This window comes from Hypanus sabinus, chromosome 3 (assembly GCF_030144855.1).
Source record: "Hypanus sabinus isolate sHypSab1 chromosome 3, sHypSab1.hap1, whole genome shotgun sequence".
Lineage (NCBI taxonomy): Eukaryota > Metazoa > Chordata > Chondrichthyes > Myliobatiformes > Dasyatidae > Hypanus > Hypanus sabinus.
The window spans coordinates 170,969,330-170,996,460 of NC_082708.1; the positions used below are offsets into that span (position 1 = coordinate 170,969,330).

The window sequence follows — 27,131 nt, forward strand, 5'->3', positions numbered from 1 at the left end:
AATGTGAAGAAGATTATGGCACACTGAGATAAAATAAATAAAAAAACACTATTCAAGTTGAAGGCTAATCATCAGTCAACCATACATGAATACCAAAACTGCCTCCTCTTGTGCTGTAAAAACTCTATGGGTCAAGGGAATAACAACTAACTTACTTGTGTTGATAGAAAGAGACTTTAGCTATATCTTGAAAAAATTTGATCATGATGGCTTTTCACATTCAAGGCTGTCAGTTTTTCGGCATCTCATTTGTCTGCAACGTAGCATTTTGTGCTGCCCAGGTTTTACCATGTCAGATTTCTCTTTTAGAAATAAAGGTTGGATCTCCATTTCGTATGGGAGCAGTCAAACATCAGACCTGAAGTCCTTACAAAGGAATATGAGAACAGCTGAGAGGATCATAAGGGTCTCCCTACCAGCTATCAGGGACAGTTATCAGGAGCGCTGCGTACGCACAGCCCTTAGTATTATTAAGGATTCCACCCATCCATCCAGCATCCTCTGAGTTTCTACCATCAGGCAGGAGAATACAACGCATAAAAACAAAAATGGTCGGGATGAGAAGCAGTTTGTTCCCACAGGCCATAAGGCTTCTGAACTCCCAGCTGCAGTGGATTCGAAGTGTCGTTGGCTAATCTGTCCTGTACCTTACAATATTTAATGTTAACGCACTTTAGTCTGTTATATATGTGAGATTCATCTGTAAATTTTATCCTTACCTTCATAAGTTATTGTGTGCTATATGTTTTACATCCTGGTTTGAAGAAACATGGTCTTGTTTCCATATACATTATATCCATGTATGTAATTAAATGACAATAAGCTACTTGTCACTTGTCAATAAGTGAATTAAAGAAAAATTAGTAACTAAAAAAAGTGGTATTAAAAGACTAAGTTCTTTTAAAAACATGTTCCCAAACTGGTCCCATTTACTAAATGGTTAAATGTTTTAATTCCTTACCTTGAATTCTTCCTCTAGACCATTGCAGCCTGATCCAGATACTCTATTGTAAAGCTTTTGCAAGTGGCTTTCAAGTGAAGTCACTTCCAGTTCTGTGTCCCCATATAAATAATGTTCCAATAGTGCTTGATATATAAATACATACTGCATCTACAATGCAACAAAATTTAACAGCATTTATCAAATATGTAAAAATAGAGAAAATGATATTGGCATTTCACCACATCTGCCTCTTATCAAACTGAAAAATACTGACTCAAATCCAAACCCAGCTTCTTTGTTGAATTCAGTCCAATACCAAAGGCAGTTTTTATCCACCTCCAGAATACTCTCTACACCTGCTATTGATAGTGTCGTCTTTACTTTTCACTGGAATTATGAAGTGCTTGAGTGTACTTCTGCATAGCCCCATAAACTCAATTCTCTGAAATATCAGCAGGAACAAACCAGATTTTTTTTTTGCCTTTATTGTTCTTCATGCTCTTTCTTCTTTGACTAAAGGTCCATTCAACTGCATGAACCATCAAGTCCTCCTTTACAAAAGACTGTAAATACTGCGTTTACCTGTGCACCTAAAACTGCAACAAAATAGTCACTATGTTTCTCCTTTTTGAATTCAACTATTTATCTGCCCTATTGTTAATCTGGATTTTGAAACAGACTTAGAATTTCCACTTTACCTGCTCTATTTCCCTCCTTCTTGCCCCATTTTCAGCACCCATAATACCCATCTCCATATTATGAACTCATTACATGCGGTATTCTACATAATTTAAATTAATGAGGGAACACTAATTAGCAAAAATACAATTTTCATACTTACATCAGTCTGAACCATCTGACACCTCTGAGCTCGAATCCGTGACACAAATCCAAATACGTCCACCTTCCTCTCTGCATGCATCATATCCAACATGGCATCAATAACAATGAAAGTGCCTGTACGACCAACCCCAGCACTGAAAATCGCAAAACATTTTTAATGTGGAAAGTTATGTGAAAAAGCTGTTTTAAATAAAATAATTATTTAATGGCTTCTTAACAAGTGGATCTAAGTGATTATTGCCCATTCCTGGCCATAATGAGGTTTGGATTGCTATACACATCAAAGGCAGTTACAAATCACATCTACAGACTAGAAAGAGGAAGGCCAGAAGATTTTTCAATCCTGAAAACATACGATCACCTTGAATTTTCTTTACTGCCAAAATGTCAGCTTCATGGTCACTTTTACGTCTATTATTTCATTGTTTAAAAAGGGTTCTAGAAGTAAGCCTAGCAATTATAGACCTGTCAGTTTGACATCAGTGGTGGGTAAATTAATGGAAAGTATTCTTAGAGATAGTATTAATAATTATCTGGATAGACAGGATCTGATTAGGAGTAGCCAGCATGGATTTGTGCGTGGAAGGTCATGTTTGACAAACCTTATTGAATTTTTTGAAGAAGTTACGAGGAATGTTGACGAGGGTAAGGCAGTGGATGAAGTCTATATGGACTTAGCAAAGCCTTTGACAAAGTTCCACATGGAAAGTTAGTTAAGAAGGTTCAGTCGTTAGGTATTAATGCTGGAGTAATAAAATGGATTCAACAGTGGCTAGATGGGAGATGCCAGAGAATAGTGGTGGAGAATTGTTTATCGGGATGGAGGCCGGTGACCAGCGGGGTGCCTCAGGGATCTGTTTTGGGCCCAATGTTGTTTGTAATATACATAAATGATCTGGATGATGGGGTGGTAAATTGGATTAGTAAGTATGCCGATGATACTAAGGTAGGAGGTGTTGTGGATAATGAGGTGGGTTTTCAAAGCTTGCAGGGAAATTTATGCCGGTTAAAAGAATGGGCTGAACGTTAGCAGATGGAGTTTAATGCTGAGAAGTGTGAGGTTCTACATTTTGGCAGGAATAATCCAAATAGAACATACAGGGTAAATGGTAGGGCATTGAGGAATGCAGAGGAACAGAGAGATCCAGGAATAACAATGCATAGTTCCCTGAAGGTGGAGTCTCATGTAGATAGGATGGTGAAGAAGGCTTTTGGAACGCTGGCCTTTATAAATCAAAGCATTGAGTACAGAAGTTGGGATATAACGTTAAAATTGTACAAGGCATTGGTAAGGCCAAATTTGGAATATTGTGTGCAGTTCTGGTCACCGAATTATAGGAAAGATATCAATAAATTAGAGAGAGTGCAGAGACGATTTACTAGGATGTTACCTGGGTTTCAGCACTTAAGTTACAGAGAAAGGTTGAACAAGTTAGGACTCTATTCATTGGAGCATAGAAGGTTGAGGGGGGATTTGATCGAGGTATTTAAAATTTTGAGAGGGATAGATAGAGTTGACGTGAATAGGCTGTTTCCATTGAGGGTAGGGGAGATTCAAATGAGAGGACATGATTAGAGAGTTAGGGGGCAAAAGTTTAAGGGAAACACGAGGGGGTATTTCTTTACTCAGAGAGTGATAGCTGTGTGTCCTCTTTTGGAAGAGGACAGCGAGGCTTGAGAGGAAGTGCGACGGCGGCCATTTTCAAATTGTCCAATTGCTTCTCAGATCGGAGTTCTGAGAGGCGGCACTGCGCAGGCGCGTGAAGGAGGCCCGGGAAGGAGGGAAGATATATAAAGAACGCCGCCTTAAGAAGCGGGCAGCTTCGTTTGCGGGCAGCGGAGTGAGCCGGGCGCAGAGTGTAGGGCTTGGGCTCAGAGGGCTTAGGCGGAAGAGGACAAAGTAGGCTTATCTTTTAGTTCTTGTATTTTCAGTTATTTGGGAGGTATGAGTGTGAGGGCAGCTTGTTGTTCTCGGTGTCAGATGTGGGAGATCCTGGAGTCTCCGAGCCTCCCGGACGTCCACATCTGCGCCAGGTGCGCCGAACTGCAGCTCCTGAGGGACCGAGTTAGGGAACTGGAGCTGCAGCTCGATGACCTTCGCCTGGTCAGGGAGAGTGAGGAGGTGATAGAGAGGAGTTACAGGCAGGTGGTCACTCCGGGGCCACGGGAGGCAGATAGGTGGGTCACAGTCAGGAAGGGGAAGAGGCAGGTACTAGAGAGTACCCCAGTGGCTGTACCCCTTGATAATAAGTACTCATGTTTGAGTACTGTTGGGGGGGGACAGCCTACCTGGTGGGAGTGACAGTGGCCGAGCCTCCGGCACAGAGGACGGCCCTGTAGCTCAGAAGGGTAGGGTTAGAAGAAAGAGGTCCATAGTAATAGGGGACTCAATAGTCAGGGGCTCAGACAGGCGTTTCTGTGGAGGTGACCGGGAGTCCCGGATGGTAATTTGCCTCCCTGGTGCCAGGGTTCGGGACTTTTCTGATCGCGTCCAAGATATCCTGAAGTGGGAGGGTGAAGAGCCAGAGGTCGTGGTACATGTAGGTACCAATGACATAGGAAGGAAAGGGGAAGAGGTCCTGAAACGAGAGTATAGGGAGTTAGGAAGGCAGTTAAGAAGAAGGACTGCAAAGGTAGTAATCTTGGGATTACTGCCTGTGCCACGCGACAGTGAGAGTAGGAATAGAATTAGGTGGAGGATGAATGCGTGGCTGTGGGATTGGAGCAGGGGGCAGGGATTCAAGTTTCTGGATCATTGGGACCTCTTCTGGGGCAGGAATGACCTGTTCAAGAAGGACGGGTTACACTTGAATCGTGGGGGGACCACTATCCTAGCAGGGAGGTTTGCTAGGGCTACAGGGCGGACTTTAAACTAGTAAGATGGGGGGGTGGGAGACTATGGGAGAGGAGGTTAGTTCACCAGTGGAGCAAGTAAATAGACAGTGTGTGAGGGAGGAAAGGCAGGTGATGGAGAAGGGATGCGCTCAGCCCGAAGATGTCGGGGAGAAGAAAGAAAAGGATAATAAATTTGAATGCATTGTTATGGATGGAAAGAGAGGAGGAGATGGAGAGTATCTTAAATGTATCTATTTTAATGCTAGGAGCATTGTAAGAAAGGTGGATGAGCTTAAAGCGTGGATTGATACCTGGAATTATGATGTTGTAGCTATTAGTGAAACATGGTTGCAGGAAGGGTGTGATTGGCAACTAAATATTCCTGGATTTAGTTGCTTCAGGTGTGATAGAGTAGGAGGGGCCAGAGGAGGAGGTGTTGCATTGCTTGTCCGAGAAAATCTTATGGCGGTGCTTTGGAAGGATAGATTAGAGAGCTCCTCTAGGGAGACCATTTGGGTGGAATTGAAGAATGGGAAATGTGCAGTAACACTGATAGGAGTGTATTATAGGCCACCTAATGGGGCGCGTGAGTTGGAAGAGCAAATGTGTAAGGAGATAGCAGATATTTGTAGTAAACACAAGGTGGTGATTGTGGGAGATTTTAATTTTCCACACGTAGACTGGGAAGCTCATTCTGTAAAAGGGCTGGATGGTTTAGAGTTTGTGAAATGTGTGCAGGATAGTTTTTTGCAACAATACATAGAAGTACCGACTAGAGATGGGGCAGTGTTGGATCTCCTGTTAGGGAATGCAATAGGTCAGCTGACAGATGTATGTGTTGGGGAGCACTTCGGGTTCAGTGATCACAATAGCATTAGCTTCAATATAATTATGGAGAAGGACAGGACTGGACCTAGAGTTGAGATTTTTGATTGGAGAAAGGCTAACTTTGAGGGGATGCGAAGGGATTTAGAGAAAGTGGATTGGGTCAAGTTGTTTTATGGGAAGGATGTAATAGAGAAATGGAGGTCATTTAAGGGTGAAATTATGAGGGTACAGAATCTTTATGTTCCTGTTAGGGTGAAAGGAAAGGTTAAAGGTTTGAGAGCAGCATGGTTTTCAAGGGATATTAGAAATTTGGTTCAGAAAAAGAGGGATGTCTACAATAGATATAGGCAGCATGGAGTAAAGGAATTGCTCGAGGAATATAAAGAATGTAAAAGGAATCTTAAGAAAGAGATTAGAAAAGCTAAAAGAAGATACGAGGTTGGTTTGGCAAATAAGGTGAAAGTAAATCCGAAAGGTTTCTACAGTTATATTAAAAGCACGAGGATAGTGAGGGATAAAATTGGCCCCTTAGAGAATCAGAGTGCTCAGCTATGTGTGGAGCCGAGGGAGATGGGAGAGATTTTGAACGATTTCTTCTCTTCGGTATTCACTAAGGAGAAGGATATTGAATTGTGTAAGGTGTGCGAAACAAGTAAGGAAGTTATGGAACCTATGACAATTAAAGAGGTGGAAGTACTGGCACTTTTAAGAAATTTAAAAGTGGATAAATCTCTGGGTCCTGACAGGATATTCCCCAGGACCTTGAGGGAAGTTTGTGTAGAAATAGCAGGAGCTCTGACGGAGATCTTTAATATGTCATTAGAAATGGGGATTGTGCCGGAGGATTGGCGTATTGCTGATGTGGTTCCATTGTTTAAAAAGGGTTCTAGAAGTAAGCCTAGCAATTATAGACCTGTCAGTTTGACATCAGTGGTGGGTAAATTAATGGAAAGTATTCTTAGAGATAGTATTTATAATTATCTGGATAGACAGGATCTGATTAGAAGTAGCCAGCATGGATTTGTGCGTGGAAGGTCATGTTTGACAAACCTTATTGAATTTTTTGAAGAAGTTACGAGGAATGTTGACGAGGGTAAGGCAGTGGATGTAGTCTATATGGACTTCAGCAAAGCCTTTGACAAAGTTCCACATGGAAGGTTAGTTAAGAAGGTTCAGTCGTTAGGTATTAATGCTGGAGTAATAAAATGGATTCAACAGTGGCTAGATGGGAGATGCCAGAGAGTAGTGGTGGATAATTGTTTATCGGGATGGAGGCCGGTGACCAGCGGGGTGCCTCGGGGATCTGTTTTGGGCCCAATGTTGTTTGTAATATACATAAATGATCTGGATGATGGGGTGGTAAATTGGATTAGTAAGTATGCCGATGATACTAAGGTAGGAGGTGTTGTGGATAATGAGGTGGATTTTAAAAGCTTGCAGGGAGATTTATGCCGGTTAGAAGAATGGGCTGAATGTTGGCAGATGGAGTTTAATGCTGAGAAGTGTGAGGTTCTACATTTTGGCAGGAATAATCCAAATAGAACATACAGAGTAAATGGTAGGGCATTGAGGAATGCAGAGGAACAGAGAGATCTAGGAATAACTGTGCATAGTTCCCTGAAAGTGGTCTCATGTAGATAGGGTGGTGAAGAGGGCTTTTGGAACGCTGGTCTTTATAAATCAAAGCATTGAGTACAGAAGTTGGGATGTAATGCTAAAGTTGTACAAGGCCAAATTTGGAATATTGTGTGCAGTTCTGGTCACCGAATTATAGGAATTATAGGAAAGATATCAATAAATTAGAGAGAGTGCAGAGACAATTTACTAGGATGTTACCTGGGTTTCAGCAATTAAGTTACAGAGAAAGGTTGAACAAGTTAGGTCTCTATTCATTGGAGCGTAGAAGGTTGAGGGGGGATTTGATCGAGGTATTTAAAATTTTGAGAGGGATAGATAGAGTTGACGTGAACAGGCTGTTTCCATTGAGAGTAGGGGAGATTCAAACGAGAGGACATGATTTGAGAGTTAGGGGGCAGAAGTTTAAATGAAACACGAGGGGGTATTTCTTTACTCAAAGAGTGATAGCTGTGTGGAATGAGCTTCCTGTAGAAGTAGTAGAGGCCAGTTCAGTTGTGTCATTTAAGGTAAAGTTGGATAGGTATATGGACAGGAAAGGAGTGGAGGGTTATGGGCTGAGTGCGGGTAGGTGGGACTAGGTGAGATTAAGGGTTTGGCACGGACTAGGAGGGCCAAGATGGCCTGTTTCCGTGCTGTGATTGTTATATGGTTATATGGAATGAGCTTCCTGTAGAAGTAGTAGAGGCCAGTTCAGTTGTGTCATTTAAGGTAAAATTGGATAGGTATATGGACAGGAAAGGAGTGGAGGGTTATGGGCTGAGTGCGGGTAGGTGGGACTAGGTGAGATTAAGAGTTCGGCACGGACTAGGAGGGCCAAGATGACCTGTTTCCGTGCTGTGATTGTTATATGGTCACATACCCTAAAGTAGGTGTATGCTCTTTATGAGAACTATACTCAGAATATATCCTTGGTCTGCACAAGATTCAATGCAAATGCTATTTTTCTATGATTCAATGAATAATTTAATTTCTTTGAATAATCAGAATATTTCTATGAATATTCTGACTTGGATCAGAGTTGTTTTAGTGCTGTCACTGTCATAGACACCAATGTGAAGATGACAATTTTAAGTAATTTTTAGGAGATAATGTATTTAATACCAAATTTTTAGGCTCCTTAAGATAGATGCTTTAACCCAGGGGTTCCCAACCTTTTTTATGCTGTGGACACCTATCATTAACCAAGAGTCCGTGGAACCCAGATTAGAAACCACCGCCTTAACCTGGACAACGTTATGTTGAAGAGTTTTAAACTCTTCTGACAAGACCCAGTTGGCTCAAGTTTGAAAATCAAACTGACTAATAAAATACCTTCCATTGAATATGTACAATTTCTTGTCTTTGTTTAGAATTGAAAAGTTATACAAACTTTGGTTCAAATTTCCACCCTCCCTTCCTTCAGAGTTTTTTTCTTCCTTTTGTATCTGTCAAACAATACTTTAAACAAAAGGAATTATATTAAACTTAATTACAGTAACTTTAATTACACTTCCATGCATCTCATCTTTTGGAAGGATTCTTAAAACGCCAAGTTCCATAAAAGCAGTTCCAGTATATTCCCACATATCCTCAGCCAATTCCTCTCCACCCTGGGTGACAGGATTCCAGGCCACACTTACAGCCACCAAGTGTTGAAAAGTTCAATTGACACATTACTTGGGAGAGGAAGATTAGTCAGGAAAAAGAACTTTCTAAATTTGCACTACACTTTGTGAAAAAGTGAACCCTGATTTTCCTTCTGAAGTCCTTAGCTTTAATTTTAAGATTCTGCCCTGTATCCAGAGAGCCGCGCCTGTCACATGACAGCACTGCCCTCATCTGGTCGGAAGGCCAGTTAACATTACACCCCTCCCAACTAATCAATGCACACTTAACTATTGGCCACTATTAACCCGTCTAGCACCAAGCCGTTGGCCTCCTGGTGAATCACCTGGGCTGGACCCTCCAGCCCCCTGACCTACAAAGGGTGCTACACGTGCTTGGCTCGCTCCCTTTTTTGCCATCTTCGAGGGACCACCCTGCTTCACTCCAGGCTGAAGACTGCAGAACAGCGCTGGAGATACAAGGTGAGCTGTGCATTAAATAGGGTTGTGGAAGCATTTATTGTCCCTATAGCAGAGAGCTGTGCCTGCCCATAGTCAAGGATGGCGGGTATCATAGTTACTTTTCCCTTGCTTGTATGTGTACCTGTACTCTGTCCCTACACTGTTTTCCTGTGTATTGTACTGCCGACCCAACTTTTCCCATGCTCATCTATTCTAAGCGCATTTGTGCAAATATTATAACTGCTTGTATTGTTCCCAAGCTCTTCTCTCCTTGTAAATAAACTCTTTATTATTAAAACTGTCCAGAGCCCTTGCCTTTGAGACCCAAAGAATCTGTCTCCATCACAATTTCCATCACAACATGCCCCCAGATCAAGACTCCCCAGCAAAGAAGTGTTTCTTTATTTTTGTCTGATGTAATCATTTGAAACACCATAACCAGATCAATACATTTCCTTAAAATTATTTAAGGATAAGATAATCTGCAATCATAATTTATCCACTACATGGTATCATTCTAGTCAATTGACTTTATATTCGGTCTCATAGTACAAGCAGCATTCTAAATTAAGCTCAAGCACAAGTTACACATTCTAGTAGCTTTGACATCTAGCTAACCTCCATTTGAAGCAGTAATTCATTTACACTTCTTCCAAACCAGTGTATTGCCATCACCACCGACCAGGTCTCTATTGGAGAAATCAAACATGCAATGGGGGACCGCTTCACAGAACACCTCTGCTTAGCCTGCAAGGGGGTTCTGAGGTTCCAGGGGATTTCACTTTCAATTTTTCAGCTAACTCAGAATCGTCTTTGGCTTCATGCACCATTGTCAAAAAACTTCAAGAAACTGCATTGTCTTCCATCTAAGCATGTTATGGATGCCAAAGATTCAATATTAAATTCAACAATTTCAGTTAACCAGTGTTTGAATTAGAACTGGTTAGCTCTGATGAGAAGTTATCGACTAGTAGCTTTCTACAACTGAGTAACTTCTCTCCATAGATGCTACCTGACTTCCTGCAACTAGTGGTGTGCTCCAGGGATTGGTACTTGGTCCATTGTTTTCTATAACGTATATTACTGAATTAGATGAAAATGTGGTAAACTAGATCAGCAAATTTGCTGACACCACCAAATTGGCCACATAGTGAACAGCGAGAAAGGATATTAAAGTGTCCAGCATGATTATGACCAGTTGGGAAAAAGGGCTGAAAAATGGTAGACGGAATGTAATTACAGATGAGTGTGTGGTATTGCATTTTGGGAGAAAATACCAGGATAGATTTATACAGGGAATGCTCAGGCTCTGAGATGTGCGGTAGAACAAAGGGATCTGGCAATATAGATACACAATTCCCTGAAAGTGGCATCACAGGTAGATATGGTCATCAGAAGAACTTTTAGCACATTGGCTCTCATAAATCAGGACACTGAGTCCAGGGATTGAGATGTTATGCTGAAATTATATATAATGCTGGTGAGGCTGAATTTGGAGTATTGAGCAGAGTTCTGGTCACTTATCTGTAGGAAAGATATCAGTAAGCTTGAAAGAGTGCAGAGAAAATTTACACAGGTATTGCTGGGACTTGAGGATCCAGATTACGGGGAAAGGATGAATAAGTTAGGACTTTATTCCCCGGAGCACAGGTATATGAAGGGAGATCTTATAGAAGTATACAAAATTATTAGGGGTACAAGATGAGATGAACATTTGGAGGTTTTTTCCAATCAGGATGAGTGAAATTAGAACTAGAAATAATAGGTTTAGGGTGAAAGGTGATATATTCAAGAAGAATTAGAGAGGAAACTTATTTACTCTGAGGATGCTAGTAGGGAACAAATTGCCATGTGGAAGAAGTAGATGCAGGTTCAATTGTAACATTTAAGAAAAGTTTGGGAAACTAAATAAATGAAAGGGCTACTGTCTGGGTGCAGATTGATGGGACTAGGGAGATGATCAGATCAGCATGGACTAGACAGACTGCTTCTGTTCTGTGGAGCCCTATGATTATATTTCCAGAAATTCTGATCACCTGAAACTGCTGCGTTCTGCTTCTCAGTTGTAGCATTTTTTTTATTCTTTGTTGTTCTTACTCATCTCCCTACTTACACCCACCCAGAGAAATTAGTTGTGGTTAATAAGCATTTATCACTCACTGTTGGATACCACCAACATGTGTGTCATATGAGATAGCTTAGTCACCACCCTATCCAGACATAGTCTTTGTTCTCTCCATCTTTCCTCCCTCTGTGACTTAATATTATCTATTTTCCAGTTCTGATAAAAGTCATCACACAGAAATGTTAACTCTGTTTTGCTTTCAGTAGATGCTGTCTGACCCACTGACAATTTTATATCCTGTTATGAATGAAGATGTTTAGCATATTTGTTAGAAACATAACAAAAATCAGGTGTGGATTATTTCTGCTTCCTTGTACTAATGGTATATATCTTTATAAAAAAAACATAAAAAGTGTGGCTAACTGCTCAGAGTTACTCATTCTGCATGGGCAGCAAGCGGTGGCGTCGCCCATAGCTCCAGTAACTTGGGTTCAGTCCCAACCTCTGCACTGTGACTATGACTATGCTTGAGCTTCCTCCGACATGCCAAGGACATGCAGGTTGGCAGGTTAGCCTGTCAGTACAAATTGCTGGCAGAGGGGAGAAAGGGGGATGGATGGTAATGTGGGAAGTATAAAATGGGATGAAGGTAAATGGGTGTTTGATAGTCTGCAGGGAGATGGTGTACTGAAAAGGCCTATTTCTGTACTCCATACATTATAGGTAAACACAAGAGATTCTGCAATTCATTAACATATTCTGTAGATGCTGGAAGTCCAGAGTAACACTAACAAAATACTTGAGGAACTCAGCAGGTTAGGCAGCATCCATGGAGAGGAATAAAGAACAAAACTTTTGGGCTGAGACCCATCATCAGGACCTTTCATCTGCCTAGACAATATTACAGGTATCTATTTGTAATAGGTGCACGTTATTTACATATTGTAACATATCTATAAAAATTTGTTGTGACATCTTCTGCTATGTACTTTGTTCACATGAAATCAAAAAATGTTGTACAATTCTCAAATTCAATGTGTTTAGAAAACCTCCCTTAAACATTTCTCACTGCCATAGTAAAGCAGCCAGTATAATCAAAGACTCTATCTACCCTGGACATTCATTCTTCCCTCTCCTACTATTTGTCAAAATATTCAGGAAAAACACACCAGGTGCAAGGACAGCTTCAATCCCACTGCTATGAGACAATTGAATGGTACCTTAGTACAGTAAGATGGACTCCTGATCTCACAATCTGCCTCGTTATGACTTTGAGCCTTACTGTTTACCTGCACTGCACCTTCTCTGTACCTTCTCTGTAACTGAAACACTTTCATTAATTCCAGTAATGCAGCTGAAACTAGACATGCAAAGTTATAACATCATAATCTTAAATATATGTACTTTTATACACTGTTTTCCTTTCACTTCAGTTCTATTTCATGCAAACAATTCTTACAAGAGTAACTGCTCCCTCACCTTCATTCTGTTTTCACCATTAAAATTATACTAAATAATGTATTGAGGACATACTGACCTGCAGTGCACAACAATTGCACCTGCAAAGGATGGATTGCAAGTTTTCACTTTCTTCAGAAATTTTAGCATGCCAATTGGAGTGAACGGTACTCCAAAATCAGGCCAACTGGTAAAGTGGAATTGAGTAACCAGCCTCTGAGGTTTCTTATTCATCACATCTCCTACCTGCAGAGTTAAAAGGAAAAGTGAATTAGTAAAATACAAAGTCATTTAGGCAACTCTACCAAACAACCTTCACCACAACAATGATAAGCATTACATAAAAAGTGCTCAAAGTACAGCAACCTGACACTCAACGTCAGTAAGATGAAAGCTGACTGTGGAGTTCTGGAAGGGTAAAATGAAGGAACACATACCAGTCCTCACAGAGAGATCAGAAATGGAAAGAGTGAGCAATTTCAAGTTGCTGGGTGTCAAGATCTCTGAGGACCTAACCTGGCCCCAACATATTAACACAGTTGTAAAGAAGGCAAGACAGTGACAATACTTCATTAGGAGTTTGAAGAGATTTGGTATGTCAACAAATATACTCAAAAACTTCTATAGGTATACCGTGGAGAGCATTCTGACTGGCTGCATCACTGTCTGGTATGAGGAGGCTACTGCACAGGACCGAAAGGAGCTGCAGAGGGTTGTAAATTTAGTTAGCTCCATCTTGGGTACTAGCCTACAAAGTACCCAGGACATCTTCAAGGACCAGTGTCTCAGAAAGTAAGGACCTCCAGCACCCAGGGCACGTCCTTTTCTCACTGTTACCATCTGGTAGGAGGTACAGGAGCCTGAAGGCACGCACTCAGCGATTCAGGAACAGCTTCTTCCCCTCTGCCATCCAATTCCTAGAGGGACATTGAACCCTTGGACACTACCTCACATTTTTTAATACATAGTGTTTCTGGTTTTTTGCATAATTTTTAATCTATTCAATATATGCATACTGTATTTGATTTACTTATTATTATTCTATTTCACTTTTTTCTTCTATATTATGTATTGCATTGAACTGCACATCACGTGCTGGTGATAATAAACCAGAGGAAATCTGCAAATGCTGGAAATTCAAACAACACACACAAAATGCTGGTGGAACACAGCAGGCCAGGCAGCATCTATAAGAAGAAGCACTGTCGACGTTTCGGGCCGAGACTCTTCGTCAGGACTAACTGAAAGGAAAGATACTAAGAGATTTGAAAGTATTGGGGGGAGGGGGAAATGCGAAATGATAGAAGACTGGAGGGGGTGGGACGAAGCTAAGAGCTGGAAAGGTGATTGGCGAAAGCGATACAGAGCTGGAGAAGGGAAAGGATCATGGGACTGGAGGCCTCGGGGGAAAGAAAGGGGAAGGGGAGGAAGCACCAGAGGGAGATGGAAAACAGGCAGAGCAATGGGCAGAGAGAGAGAAAAAAAACAAACAACTAAATATGTCAGGGATGGGGTAAGAAGGGGAGGAGGGGCATTAACGGAAGTTAGAGAAGTCAATGTTCATGGCATCAGGTTGGAGGCTACCCAGCCGGTATATAAGGTGTTGTCAGTAGACTCATTTTGACAGTAGAGGAGGCCATGGATAGACATATCAGAATGGGAATGGGACGTGGCATTAAAATGTGTGGCCACTGGGAGATCCTGCTTTCTCTGGCGGACCGAGCGTAGGTGTTCAGCAAAATGGTCTCCTAGTCTGCGTCGGGTCTCACCAATATACAAAAGGCCACACTGGGAGCACCGGACACAGTATACCACCCCAGCCAACTCACAGGTGAAGTGTCACCTCACCTGGAAGGACTGTCTGGGGCCCTGAATGGTGGTGAGGGAGGAAGTGTAAGGGCATGTGTAGCACTTGTAACCCTGAATGGTGGTGAGGCCCCAGATAAGTTCTTGATTAGCCAAGGCATCAAAGGGTATGGGGAGAACGCAGGGGATGGGAATGACTAGAAGAATTAGATCAGCCCATGATTGAATGGCAGAGCAGACTCAATGGGTCGAATGGCCTACTTCTGGTCCTATATCTTATATTCTTAATGTCTGCTTCAGCTTTGCTAAATAATCAACATTTTCAAAAAAATTATCAGTGAAGGCCTGATTTGTCCTCTGAATGGATGTCTTCATGTTACTACATCAGGCATGTAGAAGACATTGTCAATGATGCAGCTGCTGAGATATATCCTAGGATGCGGTGGGACACATTATCAGAGATGTAACCCGGGATCACTGGGTGTTTCGGTCTTTTAACATAATTGGCTTGAGTCCTAGCAACAATGGTCCCAGATCATACCTTTTGATCCACAACCATCTGGAGGTTCTCTCAGCAGCCTCTGTGATGGTTCTGATGGCTCTTTTTTCCCGTAATGGCCAAGGAGAGAGTACAGTACCTATAAAAAAAAGTATTCACTCCCCACCCACCCCCCCCCCCCACCGGAAGTTTTCATGTTTTTTTTGTTTTACAACATCGAATCACAGTTGATTTAATTTGGCTTTTCTTGATACAGATCAACAGAAAAAGACTCTTTCATATCAAAGTGAAAACAGATCTCTACAAAGTGATCTAAATTAATTACAAATATAAAATACAAAATAATTGATTGTATAAATATTCACCCCCTTTAACATGACACAGCAAATTATCACTGGTACAACCAAATAGTTTTATAAGTCGTATCACCTGTGTGCAGTCCAGGTGATAGTAGTAATTGATTGCAGTAAAAATACACCTGTATGTGGGTCCAACTGCTGGTGAGTCAGTACCCTGGCAAAAACAACACCATGAGGACAAAAGAACACTCTAAGCAACTCCACAAAAAGGTTACTGAAAGCACGTCAGGAGATGGATACAAATAAATTTCCAAGTTAACTGAATATCCCTTGGAGTATAGTTAAGTCAGTTATTAAGAAATGGAAAGAATATGACACAACTGTACATCTGTCTAGAGCAGGACTTCCTCAAAAACTGAGTGAGGCCACCAAGAGACCTAGGACAACTCTGGATGCGCTACAAGCCTCAGTGGCTGAGATAGGAGAGACTGTACATACAACTATTGCCCAGGTGTTTCACCAGACGCAGCTTTATGGGAGAGTGACGAAGAGAATGCCACTGTTCAAAAAAATTGCAAGCAATCTCGGCTAGAGTTTGCCAAAAGGCATGTGGGAGACAGGGAAATTAACTCTGATTTTAATTAAATTTTACATCTGTCCCACAAAGTGAAGGAGCAAAAATCTTTGCGTCATGACTCCGTTACAATATATAAATTCACGTGTTTATATATATATATATATATATAAGTCTAATGGCTTGTAGAAAGAAGCTGTCCTACAGCCTGTTGGTCCTGATTTTAATACTGTGGTACCATTTGCCAGATGGAAGCAGCTGAAACAGTTTATGGTTGGGATGCCTGGTGTACCCAATGATTGTACACACCTGCTGCTGTAAATGTCCTCAGTGGAAGGAAGTTTGCATCCACAGATGCACTGGGCTGTCCATACCACTCTCTGAGTGGTCAAGGTTGGTGCAGTTCCCACACCAGAGTGGTGGTACAGCTAGTCAGGATGCTCTCAATGGTGGCCGTGTAGAAGGTCTTGAGGATTTGGGGGCTTATGCTAGATGAAAGTTCCATGGTCTGATGAAACCAAAACTGAAAACCTGAAGCAGTCTGCATGAGAACTGCGATTTGTGAGAAGATTTGTTTTCCAGCAAGACAATGACCCCAAGCATAAAGCCAAAACCACACAGAAATGGCCTAAAAACAACAAAGTTAACGTCCAGGAGTGGGCAAGTCAAAGCACAGATCTCAATCCAATGGAGAATTTTGGTTGGACTTGAAAAGGATCTGTTCACTCATGTTGTTTTGTAAAAAAGTGGGAAAAATCTGCCATGTTCAGATCTGCAAAACAGTTGGAGACCTATCCATAGAGACTCAAGGAAGTTCTTGCTGCCAAAAGTGCATTAACTAAATAGTTACTTGAAGGGGTTGAGTAATTAAGTAATCAATATTTTGGGTTAAGTAATTGAATAAATTTAGACCAATTTGTAGAAATTTGTTTTCACTTTAACTAGAAAAAGTCTTTTTCTGTTGATCAGTGTTAAAAAAAAAGGCAAATTAAATCCAGTGATTCAATGCTGTAAAACAATAAAACATGAAAACTTACAAGGGGAAGGGGGGAGTTGAATACTTCGTATAGGCACTGCACACCGAACAATCAGCAAAACCAGTAAACCCCACCTCTATAGGCTCACATCATGTCCTCACACAAATGTCTCTAGCACTGCTCAATGATATGGACTACGTCCTCCTCAACTACAGTCACTCCCTCCGATAGGTTGCTGGAGGCCATTTAACCCACTGGTGTTCTGCTACTCTGGCTGGAGTGGGAGTTTCTGGTTCTTGGAGATTCTGGGCACTGTGGGGAGAGTCTGGGTTAAGCTCTTCTTGTGTCTCATCAGGAGTAATTCTCGCTTGTATTTGAAGGTCCGTCACAGTCCATTCACAAACGTTGACATTCTTAGGTCCATCCTGGTGGGGTGCTCATCCTTCCCCCCCACCCCACAAACCACACCCCCCCCTGACTTCCGCTTGGAAGATGCAGGTTGAGTTCCCACTGAGATTCTGTTCCCCAAATGTAACGATACGGAACAGGTTAAGGACAGGGGAATAGGGCAAACTGAATAACTCTTCCAAGAACTAGATTCTTTATAACAATTTTTGATTCCATGAGTTGAAGGAATAGCCAATTAAGGATACTGCGAATGGTTAGCTGGAATTAATCTAGCTTTCTGCCAACCAGATTTTCATGAACATTGATTTCATATTATATAATGCTAACTTGAAACACATTTTCACATCGTCAAAAATCAAATGAAATATTAAAATAAATGAACTTTATTTTCAAATATTCATATTGCACAACCAAACTTAAAAACTATGAAATACTTACTTGCTGAATACAGAACTTGCGAATGGTGTAATCCACTAACACCATCATGTCTTCTACAGAAACTCGAATGTTCCCGTATGTCCAACAACCCTGGTCTGGCCAGTACTGCGCACATTTGCACTGCAACACAAATCATAGCGTTTACAGTACTTAGGTGGTTTATTCTCAGAGCAACAGCCACGGAACAATTTCAACCACTGCTAAAAAAGCTGCAAGTGAGGGAAGTATTTGCGATTAAGGCCAGGGTCAGGAGACTGCAATTAACTGTGCTAGGTGGACAGAGGATATGCACGGTTAAAGTTCAAAGCAAATTTAATATTGAATTACATACAAGTCACCATTGACAACTCCAAGATTCATTTTCTTGCAGCCATACTCAATAACTAATAATAAATAAATAAGCAATAAATATTGAGAACATGAGATGAAGAGTCCTGGAAAGTGAGTCCATTGGTTGTACCAGTCAATTCTCAAAGCTAACTTTGATAATAGAGCTTACTTTATAGTAGTTATCAAGTGAGGAGAGAGTAAAATAATCAATCAGAATTAAAACACTCCTGTACTAATGTTTGAAATACAATTTTAAGAGAAGTTCAAAAGGAGAATTGACAACGGATTCAGGGCATTCCAAATTGCTTTCTTGATCAAATATTCTTTCAGATGTTGATTTGTCATACCCTCCACAGATGAGACATTTTTGGTAAATCATTGTATCTAAACTGAATTTTTTTTCCACCCTTGATTTTTTTAAATTGTACAAAGAATGAGCTCATGTTCTCAGTATTTATTTATGTATTACTTTATTTGTATTTGCAGTTTGTCTTTTTTTGCACACCAGTGGTTTATCCATATTTGTTTTGTGTAGATTTTCACTGATTCTATTGCATTTCTTTGTGTGGACTGTGAATTCCCACAAGAAAGTGAATCTCAGACCAGTATATATGGTGACATGTACATAATTTGAGAATAAATTTCTTTTGAACTTTGAAGAACAGTACAGTAACATTTTGATTTTTAACTGACATCCTTTCTCCCTCTCTTTACTTGACAGTTGCTGAGATTTAAGCTCTATTGTTAAAGTTAGTTCTTAAAATTATTGAAAATGCTTGTTAATTCAATCTCCAAATTGAAGTACTGCAAGAATATATGCTGAATAGAATAGCGATATACTTACTTGCCTCAGAAAATGGATGTAGGTGCCTTACCTACATCAGCATTTTAAAATATTTTGTGTCTGAAGAAAATGGTTACAATAATTTAACCTTTCAGTTCTTCCTTCAAATATCATGAATATGGAAATATGCTCATATTTTTCCGGTAAAGTATGCCATTTTGCCACATAAGCTAACAAATCACCTCTTTCCGCTCTTTTAGATTTGTGACCATGACAATTGTTGCAGTATTTTGCTCCCATATCATCCTCCAGAAATCATTCACAGTTTCTTCTTTTGGCCCTGAAAGATTATCAGAAGAAGAGAAAATTAACTTATAAAAACACAAATTACCTGTTTGGTAGGATTCTTCCTTCTGATCAACAAAGAAAGCAAAAGACAATATTACAATGAAAATTAAGATTAGGGGAATGCAATCGTCCAAAGCACTGTACGAGCACAGTCCATTATCTGCACTAGGTGATTGTGATAATTTCATTCATTTACAGTCAATCAAAAGCACATTGCAGATGAATTCCTCTATCAATAACTATGAGGAATCATACAGTTTAATTGTACTGTAGAAGTATTGGTTTTTTTTTAACTTATTCATTTATGGGATGTGGGCATTGCCAGCTAAGCCAGCATTTATTGCCCATCCTCACTACCTTGAGATGGTAGTGACGAACTGCCTTATTGAATCACTGCAGTCCCTGAGGTGCAGGTACACCCATAGTGTTGTTTGGGCGAGAATTCCATGCTTTTGACCCAGTGTCAATGAAGGAACAGCGATATGTTTCCAAGTCAGGATGATGAGCGACTTGGAGGGGGATTTGCAAGTGGTGGTGTTCCCAAGTATTTGCTGTTCTCGTCCTTCTAGATGGTAGTAGTTGTAGGTCTGGAAGGTGTGGCTTGAAGAACTTTGGTGTGTTGTTGCAGTGCATCTTGTCGATATTACACACTGCTGCAAATGTCCGTCGATGGTGGAGGGATTGGATGCTTGTGGAAGGGGTACCAATCCAGTTGGCTGTCTTATACTGGATGGTGTCGTGCTTCTGAGTGCTGATGGAGCTGCACTTCATCTAGGCAAGAAGCAAGTATTCCATTATACTCCTAACCTGAGGCGTGTAAATGGTGGACAAGCTTTGGGAAATCAGGAGGTGGGTTACACACTGCAGGATTCCTAGCCTTTGACCTGCTCTGGTAGCTAACGGTGCTTATATAGCTACACCCCTCCAGGATGTTGATGCCACTGAATGGTAAGGGACGATAGTTAGAGCCTCTCTTGCTGGAGATGGTCATTGCCTGGCACTTGCGTGGTTCAAATGTTACTTGCCACTTGTCACCGCAAGACTGGATATTGTCCAGGTCCTGCTGCATTTGGGTATGAACTGCTTCACTATCTGAGGAGTCACAAAAGGTGCAGAACATACTGTACTCATCTGCAAACATCCCCACTTCTGACCATATGATGGAAAGAAGGTTATTTTGAAGCAGCTGAAGATAGTTGGTCCTAGGACACTTCACTGTGGATGAGATGATTGACCTCCAACACCATAACCATTTTCCTTTGTGTCACGTATGATTCCAACCAGTGGAGGGTTTTCCTCCTCATTCCCATTGACTCCATTTTAGTTAGGGCACCTTGATGCCATACTCGATCATATGCTGCCTTGATGTCAAGGGCTATCACTCTCACCTCACCGCTGGTATTTAGCTCTTTGGTCCATGTTAAAACCAAGGAGGTAATGAGGTCAGGAACTGAGTCAGGAGCCTTAAAGGAACCCAAACTAGCTATCCGTAAGCAGGTTATTGCCGAGTAGGTGCTGCATGATAGCACTTTTGATGACCCCTTGCTGATGATTGAGATTAGGCAGTAATTAGCTAGGTTAGACTAGTCTTGTTTCTTGTGTACAAGACATACCTGGGCAATTGTCCACATTGTTGGGCAGATGCTGGTGTTACGAATGTGCCACAACTCTGAGGGGCCGAAGGGTACAAAGTCGCCCCCTCCTTTTTGAGAATCGCAAGATCGCTATTAATTCGGGTCTGGGACCCAGGAAATGAGAGAGAATCCACAAGGTTTTGGAATGTGTCCTGGCCTCAGCGAAAACAAGACCCCTTATAACGGCTCATCACGGAAGAACAGCTTAGCTAAAGGAGAGGCCACAAGTGAACGGCCACACCAACGGGAGTCCTGACGGATCGAAATCATAAAAAGGAAAGCCGGCAAGTTTCTAAAAATCTCTCACTCTCTCTCTCCAACCAAAAGGCTGCAGCCTGAATGAACTGAGTGACTTTTATATTTCTATCGGACAATTGGTCAGTATTTAATTAAAATGTATTTTATGTTAGTTTGTTAGCTTTTGAAATGTAATTCTAAATTTGAAGATTATGGTGATCTTGTACAATCTAAGTGTGGCTGGCACATCCGAAACGGCTCACAATTAGCCAGCATTCCGGCTAAGGGAGATAGCCTACGGGGGTTTGTGAGTACGCGTCTTTTGCAGCATCTGCGTCCATGGGGGCTGGGTTGAGGGAGGCTTAAAAGCAAGGCTGTTTAGTTCGAATAAAGCTATCTTTGACTGCAGTTTACTGACACCGCTACAACGTGTTTTTATCGCTGGCTGTCCAGACGGAAGGTGCTGAAACGCTTTGTCGCGTGTCTGGAAGAAGTGAAAACTTTCCTGGGCAGCAAAGGGCTCGCTCACCTTTCCTGAGCTGGAACAGCCAGAGTGGCTGGAAAAGCTACACTTCATGGTAGACATGACAGCGCACCTGAACACGCTGAACACAGCTCTTCAGGGGAAAGGACGCACAGCCCTGCACATGTTGGAGGATGTTTTGGCATTCGAGCGCAAGTTGACGTTGCTTGCCAGAGATTTACAGAAAGGCACTTTGTCTCACTTCCCCAATTTGAGAGAGTTCAAACAAGGTCACGACATGATAATTTCGGAGTATTTACATTCTGCAATCATCGCAATGCAAACATCGTTTGGGAAACGCTTCTGTGAGTTCAGAGAGGAAAAAAACACATTATCCTTCCCGGTCACTCCCTTAAGCATCGATCCTTCCCTACTGAATACGACTGCATTGGCAGGTGTGAGTCAACCTGATCTTGAGATGGAACTGGCCGACATAGCCGACAAAGACATATGGGTGTCCAAGTTTAGACGCTTGACAGCAGACCTTGAAGATGTTGCCCGTCAGAAGGCCGTTCTTGCTCAGAAACACAAATGGAGTGATATTGAAAACCTTCCAAAACCGGACAAACTTGTGTTCGAAACATGGAATGCTATGCCCGACATTTATGTAAACATTAAAAAGTATGCGCTTTGAGTCCTGTCGATCTTTGGATCCACATATGTAAGTGAGCAGGTGTTCTCCAACATGAACTTTATTAAAAACAAACATCGCGCACGCCTCACAGATGACAGCTTGCGATCCTGTGTAAAGATGAAGGTGACGTCATACAGCCCTGATGTGCAGACGCTGTGCGCTGAGGTCCAGGAGCAGAAATCCCATTAACCAAGTATGATAAATATTTTAATTGCCTATTATTTTATGTATATTCATATTTTTTCATTGTTCAGTGAAATAGTCCTTTTATTTTTCAGGCTGACAGCTGGCTGATGTTATTTTTGGTTTGCTGCTGGCGGAAAATTTAAGTTCGGCGTTTTTCATAAATACAAGAAGGACTCAAATAGACATTGAGTATTTTACTTAAAAGTAACTTTCAACCCAACGTCTTTTTTTCGGAGTTCAAAATGTTTTTGTTGCATGCAGAAATGTAATTTCGTTTTCTCTGCAGGAGTTCATCAATTTCATAAATGCAACACATTATAGTTTGTTTATACATAGCATAAAGGCAAAAAAAAACGTTGTATGCAGTGTTATTTCATTTTAAATGTCAAACGGGTTTTGCGGCTCCCAGTGTTTTCTTTTCTGTGGGAAACGGGTCCAAGTGGCTCTTTCAGTGGTAAAGGTTGCTGACCCCTGCCCTAGACAATGATAGAGCTTATTTCTTATTATTATTATACCCACACTTTTAGATTTAGTATTGACGAGGTATATTATCTGTATGTTCGCATTGATATTATTTTTGTGTATTTTTACTAATACTGTTAAAAATAGTACCATCAGACTTCATCAGACCTCTCTATCTTTGCTGGTAAGTGACCCAGTTACGGGGTTCGTAACAGTGGTGTCGTAGCTGTACTGGAATAGCTTGGCTAGTGGGGTGGCAAGTTCTCGAGCTCAAGACCTTTGCCGGGATTTTGTCTGGGCCCATAACCTTTGCAGTATCCAATGTTTTCAGCCATTTCTTGATATCACATGAGTAAATCAGATTGGCTGCATACTGACATCTGGGATGCTGGGGACTTCAGGAGCAGGCTGAGCTGGATCATGTACTTGGCACTTCTGACTGAAGATTGTTGCAAATGTCTCATTTTGCTCAGGTTTTCTGGGCTCCTCTATCATTGAAGATGGGGATATTTTTGGAGCCTCCTCCTCTAGTGAGTCGTTTGTTTGTCCACCACCATTCATGGATGTGGCAGTACTACAGAGCTTAGACCTGATTCACTGGCCGTCGGAACACTTAGCTCCGTCTATTACTTGCTGCTTAGGGTGTTTGGCATGCAAGTATTCCTGTATTGTGGCTTCAACAGGGTGACGCCTCATATTGAGCCATGCCTGGTGTTGTTATCAGCATGCCCACCTGCACTCTTCATTGAACCATTGGTATTGTTCTGTTGTTCATTTATATATACAAATTTTTACTCAGTTAAACAGTAATTTGTCCTTTTTATACTTTAACTATTTCCATGAAACCCTAGCTAACTGGGGCACCATCTAACTGGGTCAAAACGTACTGGTCCGATTGTGTCCCAATTAACTGGAAAAGACCGTATTTACATCTGAATATTTACTTACCTTGTGCGGCTATAAACTTGTTTTTCTCTTGATAGCCCTTTAAAAAAAGAAAATACAGGATTAGTACAACAAGATTTTTCAATGTATTTATGTACACTTCATTGCATTTATATTTCATCTCTAACTGTACGACAAGATGATGATCAGCCACCCTATTGAAACGTTTCAATCCATAAAATGAAATTCCTCCTCCAGTGGTATTGGATAATAAGGCGTTTCAAGATTTTGAAGGAACACTGATGAAAGAATGATTATATTTTCAACTGAAAACAGCATGCATTCTCTTGAAAGAAAAACTGCTCAGGATGACTTGATGTGCTCATCCATGAAGCTGGTAGCAACCTTAGACTTGGATGCTGTTGTTAAAATCCTTAGAAAAATGCTATAGTACACATCTCATGAGAAAATGTGTAGATGCTAGAAATCTAAGCAACCCATACAAAATGCTGGAGCAACTCAGCAGGCCAGGCAACATCTATGGAAAAGAGTAAACAGTTGATGTTTCGGGTTGAGACTTTTCATTAGGACTGAGAAAAGAAGATGAGAAGTCAGGGCAAGAAGGTGATAGGAGGGAAGGAAGAATTACAAGATGGCAGCTGATGTGCAACCAGGAGAAGGGGAGGGGTGATGTAAAGAGTTGAGAAGTTGATTGGTTTTAGAGATAAAAGGGCTGAAAAAGACCATGGAAGAAAGGGAAGATGGAGAAATAGAGAGGAAGAAATGATGGACAGGTAAGAAGATAAGGCAAGAGAAGGAAAGGGGAATGGGGGAATAGTGAAGGATTGGGGGGGGGGGGGGGGGCAATTACCGTAAGTTTGAGAAATCAATGTTCATGCTGTCAGGTTGGAGGCAACCCAGACAAAATATAATGTGTTGTTCCTCCAACTTGGGTGTGACCTCACCGCGGCAGTAGAAGAGGCCATGGACTTCCAAGTCAGAATGTGTATGGGAAGTAATACTAAAACTCCCCCAGTCCTATTTCCCTCTCTGACCTTAACACCTTACCTGCTCATTAACTCCCTCTGTGCTCCTTCCCTACATGAAGAACATTTGTATTCTGTATTCACTAGAATTCAGAATAATGAGGGGTGACCTCATTGAAAGCTATCGAATGGTAAAAGGCCTTGATAGATTAAAAGTGGAGCGGATGTTTCCTCTGGTGGGGGAGTCTAAGACCCATAGGACACAGCCTCAGAATTAAAGGGTGTCCTTTTAGAATGGAGATAAGGAGGAATTTCTTTAGCCAGAGTGGTGAATCTATGGAATTATTTGCCACAGGTAGCTGTGGAGGCCAAGTCTTTATGTATATTTAAAGCAGAGGTTGATAGATTCTTGATTGTTCAGGCCACAAAGGGATACAGGAAGGAGGCGGGAGATTGGGGCTGAGAGGGAAATTGGATCAGCCATGATGAAATGGCAGAGCATACTCAATAGGCCAAATGGTTTAATTCTACTCCTATATCTTATGGTCTTATAAAAGGCAGGTTATTGTTGAGGCACTGATTATGATTGGGCTGAAGATACTGCTTTGAAGAAATGTCCAGGAAGTGCAATGTTTGACATCCAACAATTACAAAAGTCTTTGCACCAGGTTGGAAACCAGCATGATGTATTCAAAGTATATCTAATAATGATACTATCATTTTGTGGGCTACTCTAAACTGCTTTCATGTAACAAAAATATTGCATTTTAAAAGCAAATATTCTTAAGAAACAACTGCAAACATAAAACTAAAAAAATAATTTGTATACAAATGCTTCTACAACTTACATTTATGTATGAAGCATTGATAAAGTCAGAATCTGGAACACCTTCTATTGGTATCAAGTGAACCCTTGAGTGATCATCTGATGAGAAATATGCAATTAGATCACAAAGCCAACTCTGTAGATAGGTAATACACCATTATATAATTAATGCAGCACGTGATCTATAAATCACTTTTTAAACATTTGCACTTTCAAAAAAACCATTAAAAGAAAATTACAATGACTCATGAGGATAAAAATTGCATCAAATTTGATTCCTTGAAAGAGGAATCCCAAACTTTCTTTATAACAATAGACAAAACCAGATTACTTGCTAATGACATAACAGATTTCTTAGTTATCAGCTATCTGATATCTAAATATCAGATATTAGATATCAGATTTTTTTAATCTCTCCTTCTCCCAGTGTAGAGAGCCATCCTGTTTCAAAACATCCACCATTGCTCCTGTACCCAAAAAAACCAAGGTAACATGTCTGAATGACTGGTGTCCTGTCGCATTCACCTCAATAATAAGCAAATGCTTTGAGAAGCTGATGAAGAACTACATCTGCAGCAAGCTACCTCCACACTGGACCAGTACAATTCACCTATCGACACAACTGATCGACAGATGACACAATAGCCACAGCTCTACACACTGTCCTTACACACTTGGAGAAGAGGGATGATAATGGGAGAATACTGTTCTTGGACTACAGTTCAGCATTCAACACCATAATTCCCTCTAGGCTTGATGTGAAGCTCAGAGACCTCGGCCTTCACTCTGCCTTGTGCAGCTGGATCCTGGTCTTCCCTTCTTACAGTATTTTTATTCAGAAGAAAAAATAAGATTTACAGAATGCAACACATTGATACATCTCAACATAAAGAGTGTACATTCATATACTGTAACAAAATTGATCAAAATGTTACAACACATCACATAAAGGTATACGCTCTGATATTTTTTGGATGGTGAATATATCACGTTCAATAACCGACATTTATTAAAATGTAACAGTTTTTAATAAATCCTGTCTGGTCATATGATATAATAGATGGTAAAATATTTTCAAGTCTTCGAGCTAAGATTTTGGATAAAATTTTTGCATCAACATTTAATAAAAAAATCGGTCTGTATGAAGAACATTCAGATGGATTTTAATTTTTTTTTTAAATAAGAGAAATAAAAGCTTCATAAAAAGATTGAGGGACTTTACCTAATTTAAAGGACTCTGATAAAACAGAGGATAACTGAGGTGTAAGTAACGTAGTGAAAGTTTTATAAAAACCCCCCAGGGAAGCCATTAGGTCCTGGGGTCTTACCAGAATGTAAAGCACGTATAGCCTCAGCCACTTCTTCATTGGAAATAGGCTGATCTAACTGTGTTAGACTATCAGCAGACAATGTAGGAATGTTGATATTACTGAAAAAAGCATTCATATAGGTATCATCTGAAGAAGAGTCAGACTGATACAACTTAAGGTAAAAGTCTTTAAATACATTGTTAATTTCAGAATGGTCGAATATCTTAGTCCCATTATCTTTAAAAATTTCTGTGATTTGACGATTAATTGTAAAAGATTTTAAGCGATTGGCTAATAAACTACCTGTTCTATCCCCGTGAATGTAAAATT

The 27,131-nt window shown here is 40.8% G+C and overlaps 1 protein-coding gene across 4 annotated transcripts in view; it reads right to left on the reverse strand.

Annotated features, from left to right (window-relative positions):
* Positions 1–27,131, reverse strand: part of ptpra (protein tyrosine phosphatase receptor type A) — a 219,091-nt gene that overhangs the window by 34,248 nt on the left and 157,712 nt on the right. For all 4 annotated transcript variants that reach the window (XM_059965672.1, XM_059965671.1, XM_059965670.1 and 1 more), the window contains 7 exons: positions 25,514–25,590; positions 23,743–23,779; positions 19,013–19,110; positions 17,657–17,776; positions 12,735–12,901; positions 1,785–1,920; positions 962–1,111 (listed from right to left, as the gene is read on the reverse strand). In XM_059965672.1, coding sequence (XP_059821655.1) covers positions 962–1,111; positions 1,785–1,920; positions 12,735–12,901; positions 17,657–17,776; positions 19,013–19,110; positions 23,743–23,779; positions 25,514–25,590 — 785 coding nt within the window. The remainder of the gene's footprint in view (positions 1–961; positions 1,112–1,784; positions 1,921–12,734; positions 12,902–17,656; positions 17,777–19,012; positions 19,111–23,742; positions 23,780–25,513; positions 25,591–27,131) is intronic.